Consider the following 13,756-nt stretch of genomic DNA (forward strand, 5'->3'; position numbering starts at 1 on the left):
CATAGAAGCACAGATGCGTGCACACGCTGCTTGGTGAAGCTGAGTCACCCTCTCAGGCTGAGGCCTCAAGGGTGGACGTTAAGCAGGCAGGGGACCGGCAAGCTTATGAGAGATGCTGGGAGGCTGTGGGTTGCCTAGCAACGACCCAGGTTGGGGGCAGAGTTAAAGCAGGGACGGGAAATGCTTTGGGGTTGCAGTGGGCTGCCTGGAATGTACAAGCAGAACTGTTTCTCTAGACACTAGTGTGTGCAGATTTGGAAATTGTGTTTCCAATTCTGTGGATGGAAGCAAAACCTAAGGGTCAATATTTGTGATCTGAGGCCTCCACTCCTTATCCTGCTATGCTCAGTGACCCCTAATCAAGGCTGGCTGTTCTAATGGGACCAGTGTGTGTATTTATACAAAATTGGGGCTGCCATTATAATAATTTTCTAAGCTTTTTTTATTCCTCCTAACGCTATGGGCAGGCACTTTTCCATCTCATTCAGTATTCTTCTAGACCTGAGTTTAAGTATTCCTTTGTATGGATGGACTACAAATTATCTAACCTGTTTCCTATTGTTGGATGTTCATGTTGTCTCAAAAAAGCGATTTTATTTTGCCAATTTAAGCAACAATTGGGAGAACATACATACTTAGAAATCTTTGTTGCTCTGAATTATTTCATTAGAATAAAATCCTAAGAGTGAAGTTAAGTCCAAGTATATGAACATGTTATGGCTTCTACTGTAAAATTGCCAAATTTCCCTCTAGAAAGAGGGAACAACAGATATTTACTGAGTAACTACTACGTGTCAGGAATTGGGGATTTGGAGCCAGCAAACCCAGAGGTAGCCCTCACCCTCAGGGCACTCCCTGCCTGGGTGGCGGGGCGGGGGAGATGCAGGTTAACGAAATAACCACAAAGTGCAGGTGTGCTGTGGGCAGTGCTGTAAAATCAGGGTAGATCTGTCCTCCTGTGTCCGGTTTACTTCACTTAGCATGACATCCTCCAAGTTCATCCGTGTTGCAGCAAATGGCAGCATTTCCTTCCTTTTTTTTTCTTTCTTTTTCTTTTTTTTTTTTTTTACTGTTGAATAATATACTACTCACGTCAGAAATCTCAAAAAGTCAAACTCGTAGAGGCAGAGAGTAGAATGGTGGTTACCAGGGCGGTGGAGGGAGGGGGAAATGGGACATTTTGATCAAAGGGCACATAGTTTTATTTATGCAAGATGAATAAATCCTAGAGGGTAGATGAATGAAATGATCAGTAGATGAATATCTCTACTGTACAGCAAAGTCCCTGTAATTAACAATACCATATTCTATACTTAAAAATTTGTTAATCTTATGTTAAAAGTTCCTATCTCACACGTGCGTGCGCACACACACACACACACACAAAGAGGGAGGGAAGAAACTTTTAGAGGTGATGGTTATGTTTGTGGTGTGTTTATGGTGATGGTGTCATGGGTGTATACTTCAAACTCATCAGGATGTATACATTAAAAATGTACAGGTCTTTTGGTATGTCAATCATGACTTCAGTGTGAAAAATAAATAAAATTTTCAAAAAAGCAGGGTAGACCTGGGAATTGGCTTAATGGGGTGGTGGTGGTGGTCAAGGCAGGCTTCCCTGAGGAGATGACGTTGGGTTGAGCCCTGAGGGTTGAGCAGGAGATCACAGTGGAGGTTAGGGAGGTAGGGCCAGGTCACACAGGACCCTGGAAGACTTGGTAGGACACTTGAACTTGGTCCTAAGATCGTAAGTAATTTCAGCAGTAGGGGGACGTGTGTGTGTGTGCGGTGGGGGACGATGCACTGAGGCCAGTAGTGATGGCACTGGAGCGACAACCTCGGCCCCAGGCAAGGTCCTGACCACGGGATGTCAACCCGCCCCTCTTCCCCACTGTAGGGCTCAAGATGACAGGAGTGGAGTGTGTGGAGGGCATGGCCTCGGGCCTGTACCAAGAGGTCTTTGCCGCCGTGGTCTCGCTCGTCAACAGGTAATGGCAACCTTCTCCTGGTTACAGAGGCGGCCTGTTTGCAGTGTATGAACGAGCCCAAACCCGGGGAGTCTGGGAAGTTTAGCAGAGTGGGGTTTTGTTGAGCTGGAGAGGGGCTTGTTGAGCCGTGTCTTATGGTGCTGGGTTTAAATTCCACCTTGGCCACCTGTGGGCTGTGTGACTTTGGTGAATCACTTCACCTCTCTGACCTCTCCTTCTGCATCTGTAAAAATGGCTCTTTCCCTCAGGGTCACTGTAAGGATTAAAAGAAATCAATAAAAAATTAAACAATAAAGTAAAAAAGAAATAGTGTCTGTAAACAGCTCTTCCTAATCGTGATCATAAAATACTGCAGGTATCTGCAGGTAGTACTGCCGGGAGCCTCTGTCTTCTACCGTGGTGAGTGCTGCTGTGAGCCCCGGGAAATCTTTAAGCAGTTCCAGTGTGGCCAAACCAGAGCTGGGGCAAGGGCTTCCCTCCCTCCTCTGTGAAAGCAGGAGGCGTAACTAGGCTTCTGACATCCTGTTAAGGGGATGAGGCTGGTGTGTAGCAACAGTGCAGGTGGGGTTCTCCACAGACACAGAATTGGCCCCCTCTCGTGCTGCTGGAGTAATTACCCTCTGAGACCACAGACACATTATCTAGAAACCAGGGGGATCATGTGTGCTCAGGGGAAGAAGTATTTATTGGTGAACTGCCAGTGGAGGGCGGCTGCTTCAGCCTGCAGAGGGTGGCTGCTTCCTGGTTGGTTCTGGGAGCCTGCCTCCATAAAATGGGTGTATTGGTGGTAACGATACCCACTACCCTTACGTTTATGAGCACCTAGAAGGTGTCTGGCTTTCTGAACATTAACTGATTTAATCTTCATGCATGTCTATGTGGTGGCTGATCTTATTGGCCCCATTTTACAAATGGAAAACCTCAGCAAATAACAGCAAAGAGCTCAGGTTTAAACTAAGGGCCCTCCGAAGTGTATAGCTGGGCACGCTAATGATAATAATAACAGAAAACACACTGACCGCTTTACCACGTTCAGAGCCGTGGATGTCTTATCACATCCAACCCTCCCAACAGCCTTCTAAGTTCATCTCCATCATTAGCCCTTTCACAGCTGAGTTTCAGAGAGGTCAGGCAACTCTCCCAAGACACACAGCCCCTCCGTGGCTGGGTGAGGGTTGGAGCCCACGTGTGACTTTCTCCAGAGTCTCTTAACTCCTGCTTTTTGATGTGAATAATCCCTTCTCTGTCCCCCTGATAGATTTTTCAAGAGGCTCCAAGGAGGTGATGGCTTGAGAGATCTTTGTAAACTGAGACAGGCACTGAACAAAATTGTTTTTCTATAGCAGCATGTCACTAAGCAAGAAAAGGAGACTTTAGTCCTAACTTTATAGCCAATTTGTGGTGCGACCTTAAGCAAGTCATTTCTCCACTCTGGGCCTGGTAGAGAGAGTACGTTTCCTGAAGGCCTGCGGTGTCCATGGGAGGCACTTTCCATACTTCAACTCCTTCTCTTCTTACTGCAGCCCCTGGGGTCATCCTACTCATCCCTACCAGCATTTAACAGTGGGGGAAACCCATGCTCAGAGAGGTTAAGTAAATTTCCCACGGTCACACAGCCTGCAAGTGGTGAGATCTGCTGGATCTGCAGACCCGCCCAGCATGCTGCTCTGGTTTCTCCATCTCTGTGATGCAGGGGTGTGGGAGGCTTGGACCAACGGGGTTTTAAGAGTCCTTGTCCTCTCGGGGCCCCTCTCCTTTCCCCCCCAGATCCTTCTCCTCCCACCACCTCTCCATGGCCTCCATCATGGTGGTGGACTCTCCAGGCTTTCAGAACCCCCGGCACCAGGGCAAAGACCGGGCCGCCACCTTTGAGGAGCTGTGCCACAATTATGCTCACGAGCGCTTGCAGCTGCTTTTCTACCAGCGGACCTTTGTCTCAACGCTGGAGCGATTCCGGGAGGTATGACTGGTCTGGGGCGGGGCCTTCGCAGTGGCTCAGTGAGGGCGTGAGGCTGGGCGGGACAGGGGAGGGCGTGGTCGTCTGGTCCTCCAGTAGGCTTTAGTTTCATCCTGTCTGGTCCCTCAATGATTAAAACCCAAACTCCAGGCCTGGCTCCTGGGCCTCTGCTGCTCCCCTGTCTCCCTCTACAGCCCAGTCTCCAGCCACGGTCCCCGCACCTTACAGTCCAGAACTTGGGGTTCCCCAGGCCTCACTCCCACCGCTGTCCCTTGTTTACACTGACCTCTTCCTCCTCGCCCACATACCCAAGCTGAATCCTCCTCCAACAGTTAGTTTGCATCTTCCCTGTGGAAGGCCCTTCGTGCCCGGTTGTGGGTAAAAATAGTGGGTTTGCACACCTTTTGGATCATAATGTGGGAGCATCTAGGAAAGGTGAAGATGCAGTTCCCTTTCTAGGAGGCCCCCCGGAGAGACTCTGTATATGTGAACCAGGAAACCTGTACAGGCACGTCCCTGCCTGCCCTCCTTTACTTATACTTAAAAAAATTTTTTTGAACTACAACATTTACACAAATAAGTGCCTGAATCGGAAGTGTACAGCTTAGTGAATTTGTCCAACCATGCACACTCATTGCAGCTACCACCCAGGATAAAAGGAGAGAACATCGCCAGCACCCCAGACGCCCCCTAGCATCTGCTCCCTCCTTCCTCCCCGAAGGGGACCCCTTTGGCTCCAGCAAGTGCTAATGGCAAAATATGAGAAATGATCATATTGTTTATTAGTAGGATAATGGGTATTAAAATTATGGTCATTTCTTTGGTTGGAGCCCAGACAGCAATAAACATGAAAACGTCAATATGAATAAATCTTAAACACATGGCATTGCTGAGACCTGGGGTCTCACCTTAACTCTGTCACTTATTGGCTGTGTGGCCTTCGGAAAGTCACTCACCCTCTCTGAACCTCAATTTTATCACATGTAAAATAGAAATAGCAATACTCCTGTATCAGTTACCATTTCCCGCAATAATTCTGCATAATAAACTGTCCCAACACATAGTAGCTTAAATAATAACCTTTTGTTATTGCTCGCAGGTCTGTGGATTGCCTAGGTAGCTATTCTGGTCTTGGCTGGGAGAGCATGTGCCTGTGGTCAGAGGCAGGTTGGGTAGATGGCTCTTGGCTGGCTCTCCCCTGTGTCTGGAGGTCAGCTGGCCATGAGCTGATCCAGGCAGCCCTTTGGCTAGGATGACTCACCTGTGCTCCAGGAGTGCCCTGTCCTCCAGCAGGTTAGCTCAGGCTGTTCTCATGGCGCTGGGCAGGGGTCCAAGAGAATGAGCAGGAGTGCTCAGGGCCCCTTGGGACCAAGACTTGAAACTGGCAACGTCACCTCTGCTGTAATCAGTTGATCACAGCAAGTCCAAGGCTGAGCCCTGACTCACGGGGTGGGGAAATGGCATCCACTTCTTGATAGGAGAAACTTCCGTATCTGTACCGAGAGTGTGGATACGGGGAAGGGGAGAGGTGGCGGTTATTTTCACAGTCATTTTTACCGTACTGCCTAAAGGGGCTGTTTGGAGCATTTGATGAAGTGGGATAGAGAAATGCATAATGTGTATTAGGCATTCCACATATAGTAGCAGCCATCATATTTTTTTGTCCCATAATATTTCACTTATTTCTGATGATCAGAGTAAAACATGTTTTTTATTTAAAAACTGGAAAGTGCATATAAGTGTCAAGAAGCAGAAAACACAATCTCTTTTAGCCCCACCACCCAGAGGCAACCACTGTTACCACTGTCCTGTCTGTATCTTACACCAGCCATTTTTCCATATATGGTCTTCTCTACAGATTTCCCATCCATCTGTACACACGAGTTTATAGTTTTTTTTCCTCAAAGCATTATGTTATTCACATTTCCTCACTCCATTCACAGCTCTTAGTAAGGATGCATGTTTGTGGTTATGTCTGATTCTGTCTGAACTCTCTTTTGGCCATCTGAGTTATTTCCATGTTTATGGTGTTATAAACAGCGTTGTGATGAACATCTTTGAGCATAGCATTATCTGGATATTTCTGGTTACTTCTATATGCCAACTCTTATTATCCATAGTTTTTTTGCTCCATCCAGCACCCAGCACTCAGCCCAGCGCTTATTAGGTACTCAGTAAATATTAGAAAAGTTTGCCCTGAATTATCAGTTCCTGATAAAGCTCTCACCATGATTGCTGACCACCCTGAGGATGAACAGTATTAGGATGTTATTGGGATGCTGGTCTATATCCTTTCTTCTCACACAAAGGCTAAGGGGTGATGATAGAAAACAAAAAGAACCCAATTAAAAATGGGCAAAGGAGTTGAATAGATATTTCTCCAAAGAAGATATACAGATGGTCCATAAACACACGAAAAGATGTTCCGCATCACTAGTTCAGGGAAATGCAAATCAAAACCACATTGAGATACCATTTCACACCCACTAGACTAAAAAGAGTAAGAAGTGTTGGGGAGGATGTAGAGAAGCTGGAACCCTTGTGCACAATAAAAATGGTGCAGCTGCTGTGGAATACAGTATGGTGTTTTCTCAGAAAATTAAAAATAGAACTATCATTTGATCCAGCAATTCCACTTCTGGGTATCTACCCAGAAGAATTTCAAGCAAGGTCTCGAAGAGATATTTGTATACCTATGTTCACAGCAGTATCGTTTGTAATAGCCCAAAGGTAGAAGCAACGCGAGTGTCCATCAGTGGATGAATGGATAAAGAAATGTGATCTCTTCACACAAGGGGCTATTATTCAACCATAAAAAGGAAGGAAATTCTGACACATGCTACGACTGGATGAACCTTGAGGACATTGTGCTAAGTGTGCAATAATCCAGTCACAAAAGGACAAATCCTGTACGATTTTCTTCATACGAGGTATTTGTAGGAGTCAGATTCATAGACACAGAAATAGGGAGCGGGAAATGGGGAGTTGGTGTTTAATGGGTGCAGAGTTTCGGTTTTGCAAGGTAAGAAACGTTTTGGAGATGGATGGTGGTGACAGTTACACAACAGTGTGAATGTACTTTACACCAATGAACTGTGCACTTAAAAATGATTTAAATGTTAAATTTTATGCCATGTCTACTCTTACCACGATTAAAAACAAATAATAAAAAATGGCCTTGGGGCTTCCCTGGTGGTGCAGTGGTTGAGAGTCCGCCTGCCGATGCAGGGGACACGGGTTTGTGCCCCGGTCCGGGAAGATCCCACATGCTGCGGAGCGGCTGGGCCCGTGAGCCATGGCCGCTGAGCCTGCACGTCCGGAGCCTGTGCTCTGCAGCGGGAGAGGCCACAGCAGTGAGAGACCCGCGTACCACACACACACAAAAAAAATGGCCAAGGTGTGACGATGGAAGTCCTCACTTTTCTTTGCTCCTTCAGAAGTTTCTTCCCCTTCAGCTCGTGGAAGGAGCTAATGCTGAACTTCTGTGACTCTCTAGGAGGATGTCCCTGTGCAGTTTGAGCTCCCGGAGCCATCCCTGGGGACCACGGTGGCCGCTGTCGATCAGAGTCCTTTGCAGGTAACACGGCCTCTCAGGTGTCGCACGGCCTTTAGAAATCCTGGCAGATTTGAGCCTTTGAGCTACTAGATCTCAAAACTGCCTGCACCTGGCATGACCCAGGAATCGTTAAAAACACAGACGGCTGGGACCCACTCCCTGATTCTGCGTTGATTGGTCTGGGGGGTGTGGCCTGGGCAAAGAATATTTAAATCCCAGCAGGTTGAGAATCTGAGTCTGCATCTTAGAACGCACCCACACCTGGACTGTGGTCTGAGCTGAGGGGAGTCCAGGGCCGGTGCCCAGTGGTCTCCAGCCCTGTCACCTGGAAAGTTCGGGTGTCCAGAGGAAGGTGCTGTGCCCAGCAGAGACTGGGACCGTAGGGGCCCCTGGGGGATGGAGAGCGGGGGCGATGGTGGATCCAGGCCCTTGAGCTTCTTGGAGGCAGACAGGCTTTAGTTTGGGGGAGACCTGAGTCGTTACCTCCCTTTCCCCAGCCCCAGAACCCACTGTGCTGACCCCAGATCTGCACCTATGCTCAACCGTCTCCCAGAGCTGCCCTCGGCCATTGCTCATCTTGGTGTGAAAGTGCTTGGGCCATGGAACTTGCTGGGCTCCGGTCCGATCTTGGTGACCTTGGGCACGTCACTTAACCTCTCCAAGCCTCAGCTTCCTCATCACCCAAGTGGGAACGATAGATGGTGTCCCCTGGGTTGTCGTGAATGCCCGTGGTATCTGGCACGTAAAGCCCCTGCAGGGTGTGTGGCACACAGTAGGTGTCCCGCAGGTTGCGTCTCTCCTGCACTTGGACACCCTGTCCTGGCCCCTTGGCTTCTCTGGGCTCGCAGCAGGCTGTGCCTGCCCCTGCAAAGCGCTCTCAGTCTGTGCGCCCAGCCGGCCCCTCACGCCTGCTGCTGCTTCCTGCTGGCACCTCTCGGCTGGCTCCCCGTCCCCGTCCTGCTTCCTCACCTGGGAGGGGCAGGCCTGAAGGGACCACCCGGGCAGTGCAAGGAGGGAAGGACCGTGGCATCCCTGGGCCCCCTGGGCGGTGGCTGGAACAGCTGCCTTCTGGGGATGGGCTGACTGTAGGTTTCAACCCCAGCAAATAAGGCCAAGGTGAAGATTCAGGATACCTGGGATCCAGGTCCACTTCTGCCCCTGGGCCTCTCCATGTGACCCTGGACGTGTCCCTTCCCCTCTCTGGACCCCTCTCAGCGGGGCGTGGACTAATATTCCTGAATTAGGGTGACCAGCTGTGCTGATTTGCCAGGGACTTTGCTGGCCTCAGCACTGAAATCCTTACGTCTTGGGAAGCCCCTGGCCCCAGGCACACTGGGACCGTTGGCCATCATATGCATCACATTCCCACTTTAACCACTTGGCACCATTTTCAGATGTGTCAGCCCGCTGTGGGCCCTCAGATGAGTCCCGCAGACTCTCCAGGCCTCTTTCAGTTTCCCGTATGCAAAGCTTCAGGGTCGCCTGGATGGTCTCTGACGCTGGGAGCTAGATTTAGAATTCCGCGTCTGTGCCCCTGAACCAACTTCACCTTCTGTAAGACATGCTTTGGGAACTTTTTTTTGCCCCTCAAGATTTTAGTTTAAAAAAGTACAAAGACTTCTAAGAGGAAGTGATGCAGATGGGATTAATCCTTTCATGTTTGGCTGTGCACGAATAGACCAGCTGCCTGTGTGGAGCCAGAGATGTGTAGTTTATAGAGTGCTCGCCCTTATTAAACCCTCACGACAGCCCTCGGAGGAAAGTCTTACCACTCTCCATCTTGCAAAAGAGGAAAAATGAGGCTCAGAGAGGTGCAGTTACGTTGCCCAAGGTCACCCTGGAAATGAAGACAGGCAGGATCTGGACCCCTTGTAACCAAGAGGCTGTTAGTTTTGTGGCTTCGACACTGAGAGTCTTGCAGTGAGTGGGAGTGTGGATCTAGGCCTGTGATGCCTGGGAGGCAGGTGCCCCCGACTCCCATGGGTGGGAAGGGAAACCCGGGCCTGGCCTCCGTCAGGGGATCAGGACTCCTCAGTGTATCCTGATCTGCCAGGTCCGCTTGCCAGCCGGAGGAGGTGCTGAGGACGCCAGGGGCCTCTTCTGGCTCCTGGATGAGGAGGTCCGGGTGGAGGGCTCCGGGGACAGCGTGGTGCTCGAGCGCCTCTGTGCCGCCTTTGAGAAGAAAGGCGCTGAAGGTGAGGGAGCGAGTCGGGGCGGGGTGCCGAGTCCAGCCTGGGGTTAGAATCTGTCTTTGTCAACGCCCCGACGAGGCCTGCACGGCAGGGTGGGGAGTCTGAGTGCAGGAACGTCCGTGCACGTGCCTGGGTGTGCTTTCGTTCATCTGTGTGTTCATTCGTTCATGTATTCCTCAAGTGTCCTGAGCAGCTACCGTGTGCTGGGTACCATTCTATATGGCAACAAATGCACTGATGGGCTCCGTGTCCTTGCTGGGGGGAGTCGGGGACAGGGGGAGATGACAGCCTAACACATGAGCACGTGTGTGGCCGCTGAGCCTGAGATGGCAGGCTGGGGTTTGGTGGTGGGCAGCAGGCAGACCTCATTTCTCTGGGAGCCGGGGGCCCTCGGGGGGGAGGTGTGCAGGTAAATCTGACAGAGGGCAGGGAGCGCAGTACAGGACAAGGCAGGAGATGTCATCTGGGCTCAGACCTCAAGCCCTTGCAGGCCTCACAGAAAACGTTGGTCTTAACCCAAGAGCAATGAGAAACCATGAAGGATTCTAGGCAGTGGCGGGTATGGTCAGATTCATGTTCTAGGAAGTTCACCCAGACTGCAGTGTGGAGACACGATAGGAAGGAGGCCAGGGAGGTGAGAGCGGAGCTGCCTGCCCCGGGGAGGTGGGCGGACTATGGAGGTACCGAGCAGGCAGCGTCCCCAGCACTGGGTGATGGGCTGGACTGGCAGGAGGAAAAGTGTGAGGCGAGATGGACACTTCGAGCTGGGACAGCGAAATCAGAGACCACAGGGTTTGGCACGTGTCAGCCTCAAGTTCAAGTCCGACTATTCGTACTTTCACCAACGTGGCACCGAACAGATCTCATGTAGTCTTGAGCAATGGGGTTGGAGCTCGCCCTGGCCTCCCTTTCACCAGAATTTCCAGTGCTGTGACTGGGTGAGAGGATGTACCGGAGGAGCTTCGTCATCAGCGGCCAGGTGTGACGTCATTGATGAGGCCGAGGCTATTGATGCGAAGAAGATCATCCCTGTGGATGCACGAGCTGGAGGAATGCTGTCCGCGCTCCACGGGGGGCCCGTGCTCTGAGCTCTGTGCAGCGTCTGGTAGAATTCTCTCACGTATTGGGAGGTCGATATTCTTACCCCCCAGGATGAGGAAAGTGAGCTCCAGAGAGAGGCTTGTAGAGACGCTTGTCTGACATCACGCAGAGGGTGAGTGTCAGAAGGCAGATTCGACACAAGCCTTGTCTGGATCTAAATCTCTGTGAGCCCCCCTCACCTGGGCAGCCCCAGGCATGTAAGAAGACAAATACACTCTGAGGTCTTTTAGGTCCTAAGTGACATGGTGGTCAGGATGTGGGGTCATTCATTCACTGGTTCATTCAACAGATATTTCAGGAGCACCTAAAATGTGGCCACTGCCCTAGGCCAGGAAATACATCTGTGAACAAAACAAAAATCTCCACCCCAAGGGACTGACATTCTAGCAGAGGAGATGTATGATAAAGCAAAAAAAAAAAAAAAAAAAACCTGTAAGATGTTGAGGACCACAGTTCTAGTTTAGATCACTAAAGGAATGAGGGTTGGCAGTGAAAATGGCCAGGGATTCAGCCCTGAGACGTTCCAAGGTCAAGGGGCCAGGGACAAAGCTTGTGTCCAGCAAAGGTGGCCGGGGAGGAGTGGCCGGGGCTGGAGGAGGGGAGTGGGAGGATGTGGCACTCTGGAAGCCTCAGGAGGAGGGACGGACCAACCGAGTTGAATGCTCCTGAAAGATCGAGTGAGGCATGGCTGAGGAGTTGCACTGACTTAGCCTGCGTGGAGGTCACTGACCACCAAGGCAAGTACGACTCCAATGGGAGCGTTGCGGGTGACCGTCTGACTGGAGTGGCTTATGAGAAATTGGGAGGAAGAGTTGGAGAAAGACGTGTGACAGCTCTCAGTGCCGCTGGGCTGGGGCCTCTGTCCGGGATACACCGCCAGCACTCCTGCGCTGGATTTGCTGACAGCAGCAGAAACAGCAGTACCACCTGCTGGCTCCAGCCGCTCTCCCTGGACCGTGCCCAGAGCGTTAATACCCCGATGGCTCCTGGAGAGCTTGGGTCTGCGGCGACTTGCCCAGGGCCGACTCCTCCCCCAGGCAAGAGGGGCAGTGCCTGGGGCCCGTGGTACTCTTAGCGGCCCGTGAAAGTCTTTTGATTTCTGTTAAAAGTAGAAGAAAAGGGGCTTCCCTGGTGGCGCAGTGGTTGAGAGTCTGCCTGCCGATGCAGGGGACACGGGTTCGTGCCCCGGTCCGGGAAGATCCCACATGCCGCAGAGCGGCTGGGCCCGTGAGCCATGGCCGCTGAGCCTGCGCGTCCGGAGCCCGTGCTCTGCAACGGGAGAGGCCACGGCAGTGAGAGGCCCGCGTACCGCAAAAAAAAAAAAAAAAAAAGAAAAAATGAACGTTTAGGTTAAGTACATGTTATGGACTGAATTGTATTCCCCCTGCAAAAAAATTTACATATTGAATTCCTAACCCCTAGCACCCCGGAATGTGACTTTATATAGATACAGGGTCTTCAAAGAGGTAATAACGGTTAAATAAGGTCATTGAGGTGGGTCCTGATTTCATATGACTGGTCCTCAGGAGAAGAGATTAGGACACAGACATGCACAGAGGAAAGATGCAGGGAGAAGGCAGCCATCTCCAAGCCAAGGAGAGAGGCCTCAATGAAACCAGCCCTGCTGACGACCCCTTGATCTTGGGCTTCCAGCCTCCAGCCTCCAGCCTCCAGAAGTGTGGGAAAATTAACTTCTGTTGTTTAAGCCACCCAGTCTGTGGTACTTTGTTATGGCAGCTGTAGTAAGCTAATATAATGCACTTATATATTACTAATATTAATCTATTTGCTTTTATACCAACAGTCGTGAAATGTAATTTGTGTGTATGTATGTGTATTTGTATACACACATGTATACACACACACAATACATATCTCTCTATATCTATATCTATATACATGGAAATAGAGCGAGGAAGGGGCTCATGAAAGCAAAGTGCCCGGGGCCCGGGGCAGTCATAGCGCAGCCCTGGACTGCCTCCGCCGGGGCTGCGGAGGGGGCCCTAGAGCTCCATGTGATGCTGCCAGCGGTCATCTCTGTTCCTGAAGGTCACCTCTGTTTTCTGAGGTACGTCCGCCTCTGCCAGCCAGCAAACGGGGATGGAGGGGCAGATGAAACTGGCATTTGTGGAGCCCTTAGTCTGAGCTGGCCATTGTGTGCTCCACCACGCCCCACCTCCCGGGGGCATCTGGGGCCTTGGAGAAGCCATGTGGCTGACCGGGGCCCCATAGGCACAGAGAACGGAGCTGGCGCTGCGCCCGGGAGGCCTCACTCAGAGAGCCAGCCAGAGCCCTGACCCTTCTCCAGGTTATGAAAGGAGCCTCTGTCTGCAGGAAATGTCTCCAGGGTTCTGGAATGGTTTTTATTTTTCCGGGGGACGGTAGACCCACAGGAAGCCGGGAGGCAGATCTGTTAAAAGCCCACCCAGGCTTTGGACCCCAGAGACCTGGGTTGGACCCCTGCTCCACTAGTTAGTTGCAATGCGTGTGAGTTCTGGGAAATCGCCTCCCTCTCCCGTCTGTAAGATGGTGATAACCCTGGGGGCCGGTGTGAGCACGGAGGAGCTTGTGTGCGCCTAGAAGCGTCTGTACATGCTCCCTCAGCTCCCTGCGCGAGGGCTCTCCTCAGAGGCCTCCCCGACCCCTGTCTGTAGCTGCCCCCTCTTCGCCACGTTGTCCCATCACAAGACGCCCTGCTTGTTTTCCTTCAGGGCCCCTTTTGGGCTCTGGGATGTTTGGTGACCCGTTTGCTTGCTTCTCGTCAATCCTCCGACCACCCAGGACGCCCCGAGGCTGTGGGGTGCCCCTGTCTTGTTCTCTGCTGTCTCCCCGGAGCCTGGAGCATAGCAGGGCCCCCGTGGATACCTGCCATCTTCTCTTCCCCACCCCTCGCTTGCTCTGCTCCAGTCACACTGGTGATCCAGAATCGAATGAAATGGAGTTCTCGAATGGAATGTTTTCG

At 51.3% G+C, this 13,756-nt stretch overlaps 1 protein-coding gene across 1 annotated transcript in view; it reads left to right on the forward strand.

Moving 5' to 3' along the window:
• MYO18B (myosin XVIIIB) overlaps nt 1–13,756 on the forward strand; it is a 221,001-nt gene that overhangs the window by 50,903 nt on the left and 156,342 nt on the right. The window contains exons 13-16 of the mRNA XM_033837911.2: nt 1,898–1,988; nt 3,756–3,948; nt 7,442–7,522; nt 9,555–9,696. Coding sequence (XP_033693802.1) covers nt 1,898–1,988; nt 3,756–3,948; nt 7,442–7,522; nt 9,555–9,696 — 507 coding nt within the window. The remainder of the gene's footprint in view (nt 1–1,897; nt 1,989–3,755; nt 3,949–7,441; nt 7,523–9,554; nt 9,697–13,756) is intronic.

The sequence above is a fragment of the Tursiops truncatus genome, chromosome 13, assembly GCF_011762595.2.
Source record: "Tursiops truncatus isolate mTurTru1 chromosome 13, mTurTru1.mat.Y, whole genome shotgun sequence".
In the NCBI taxonomy this organism is placed as follows: domain Eukaryota; kingdom Metazoa; phylum Chordata; class Mammalia; order Artiodactyla; family Delphinidae; genus Tursiops; species Tursiops truncatus.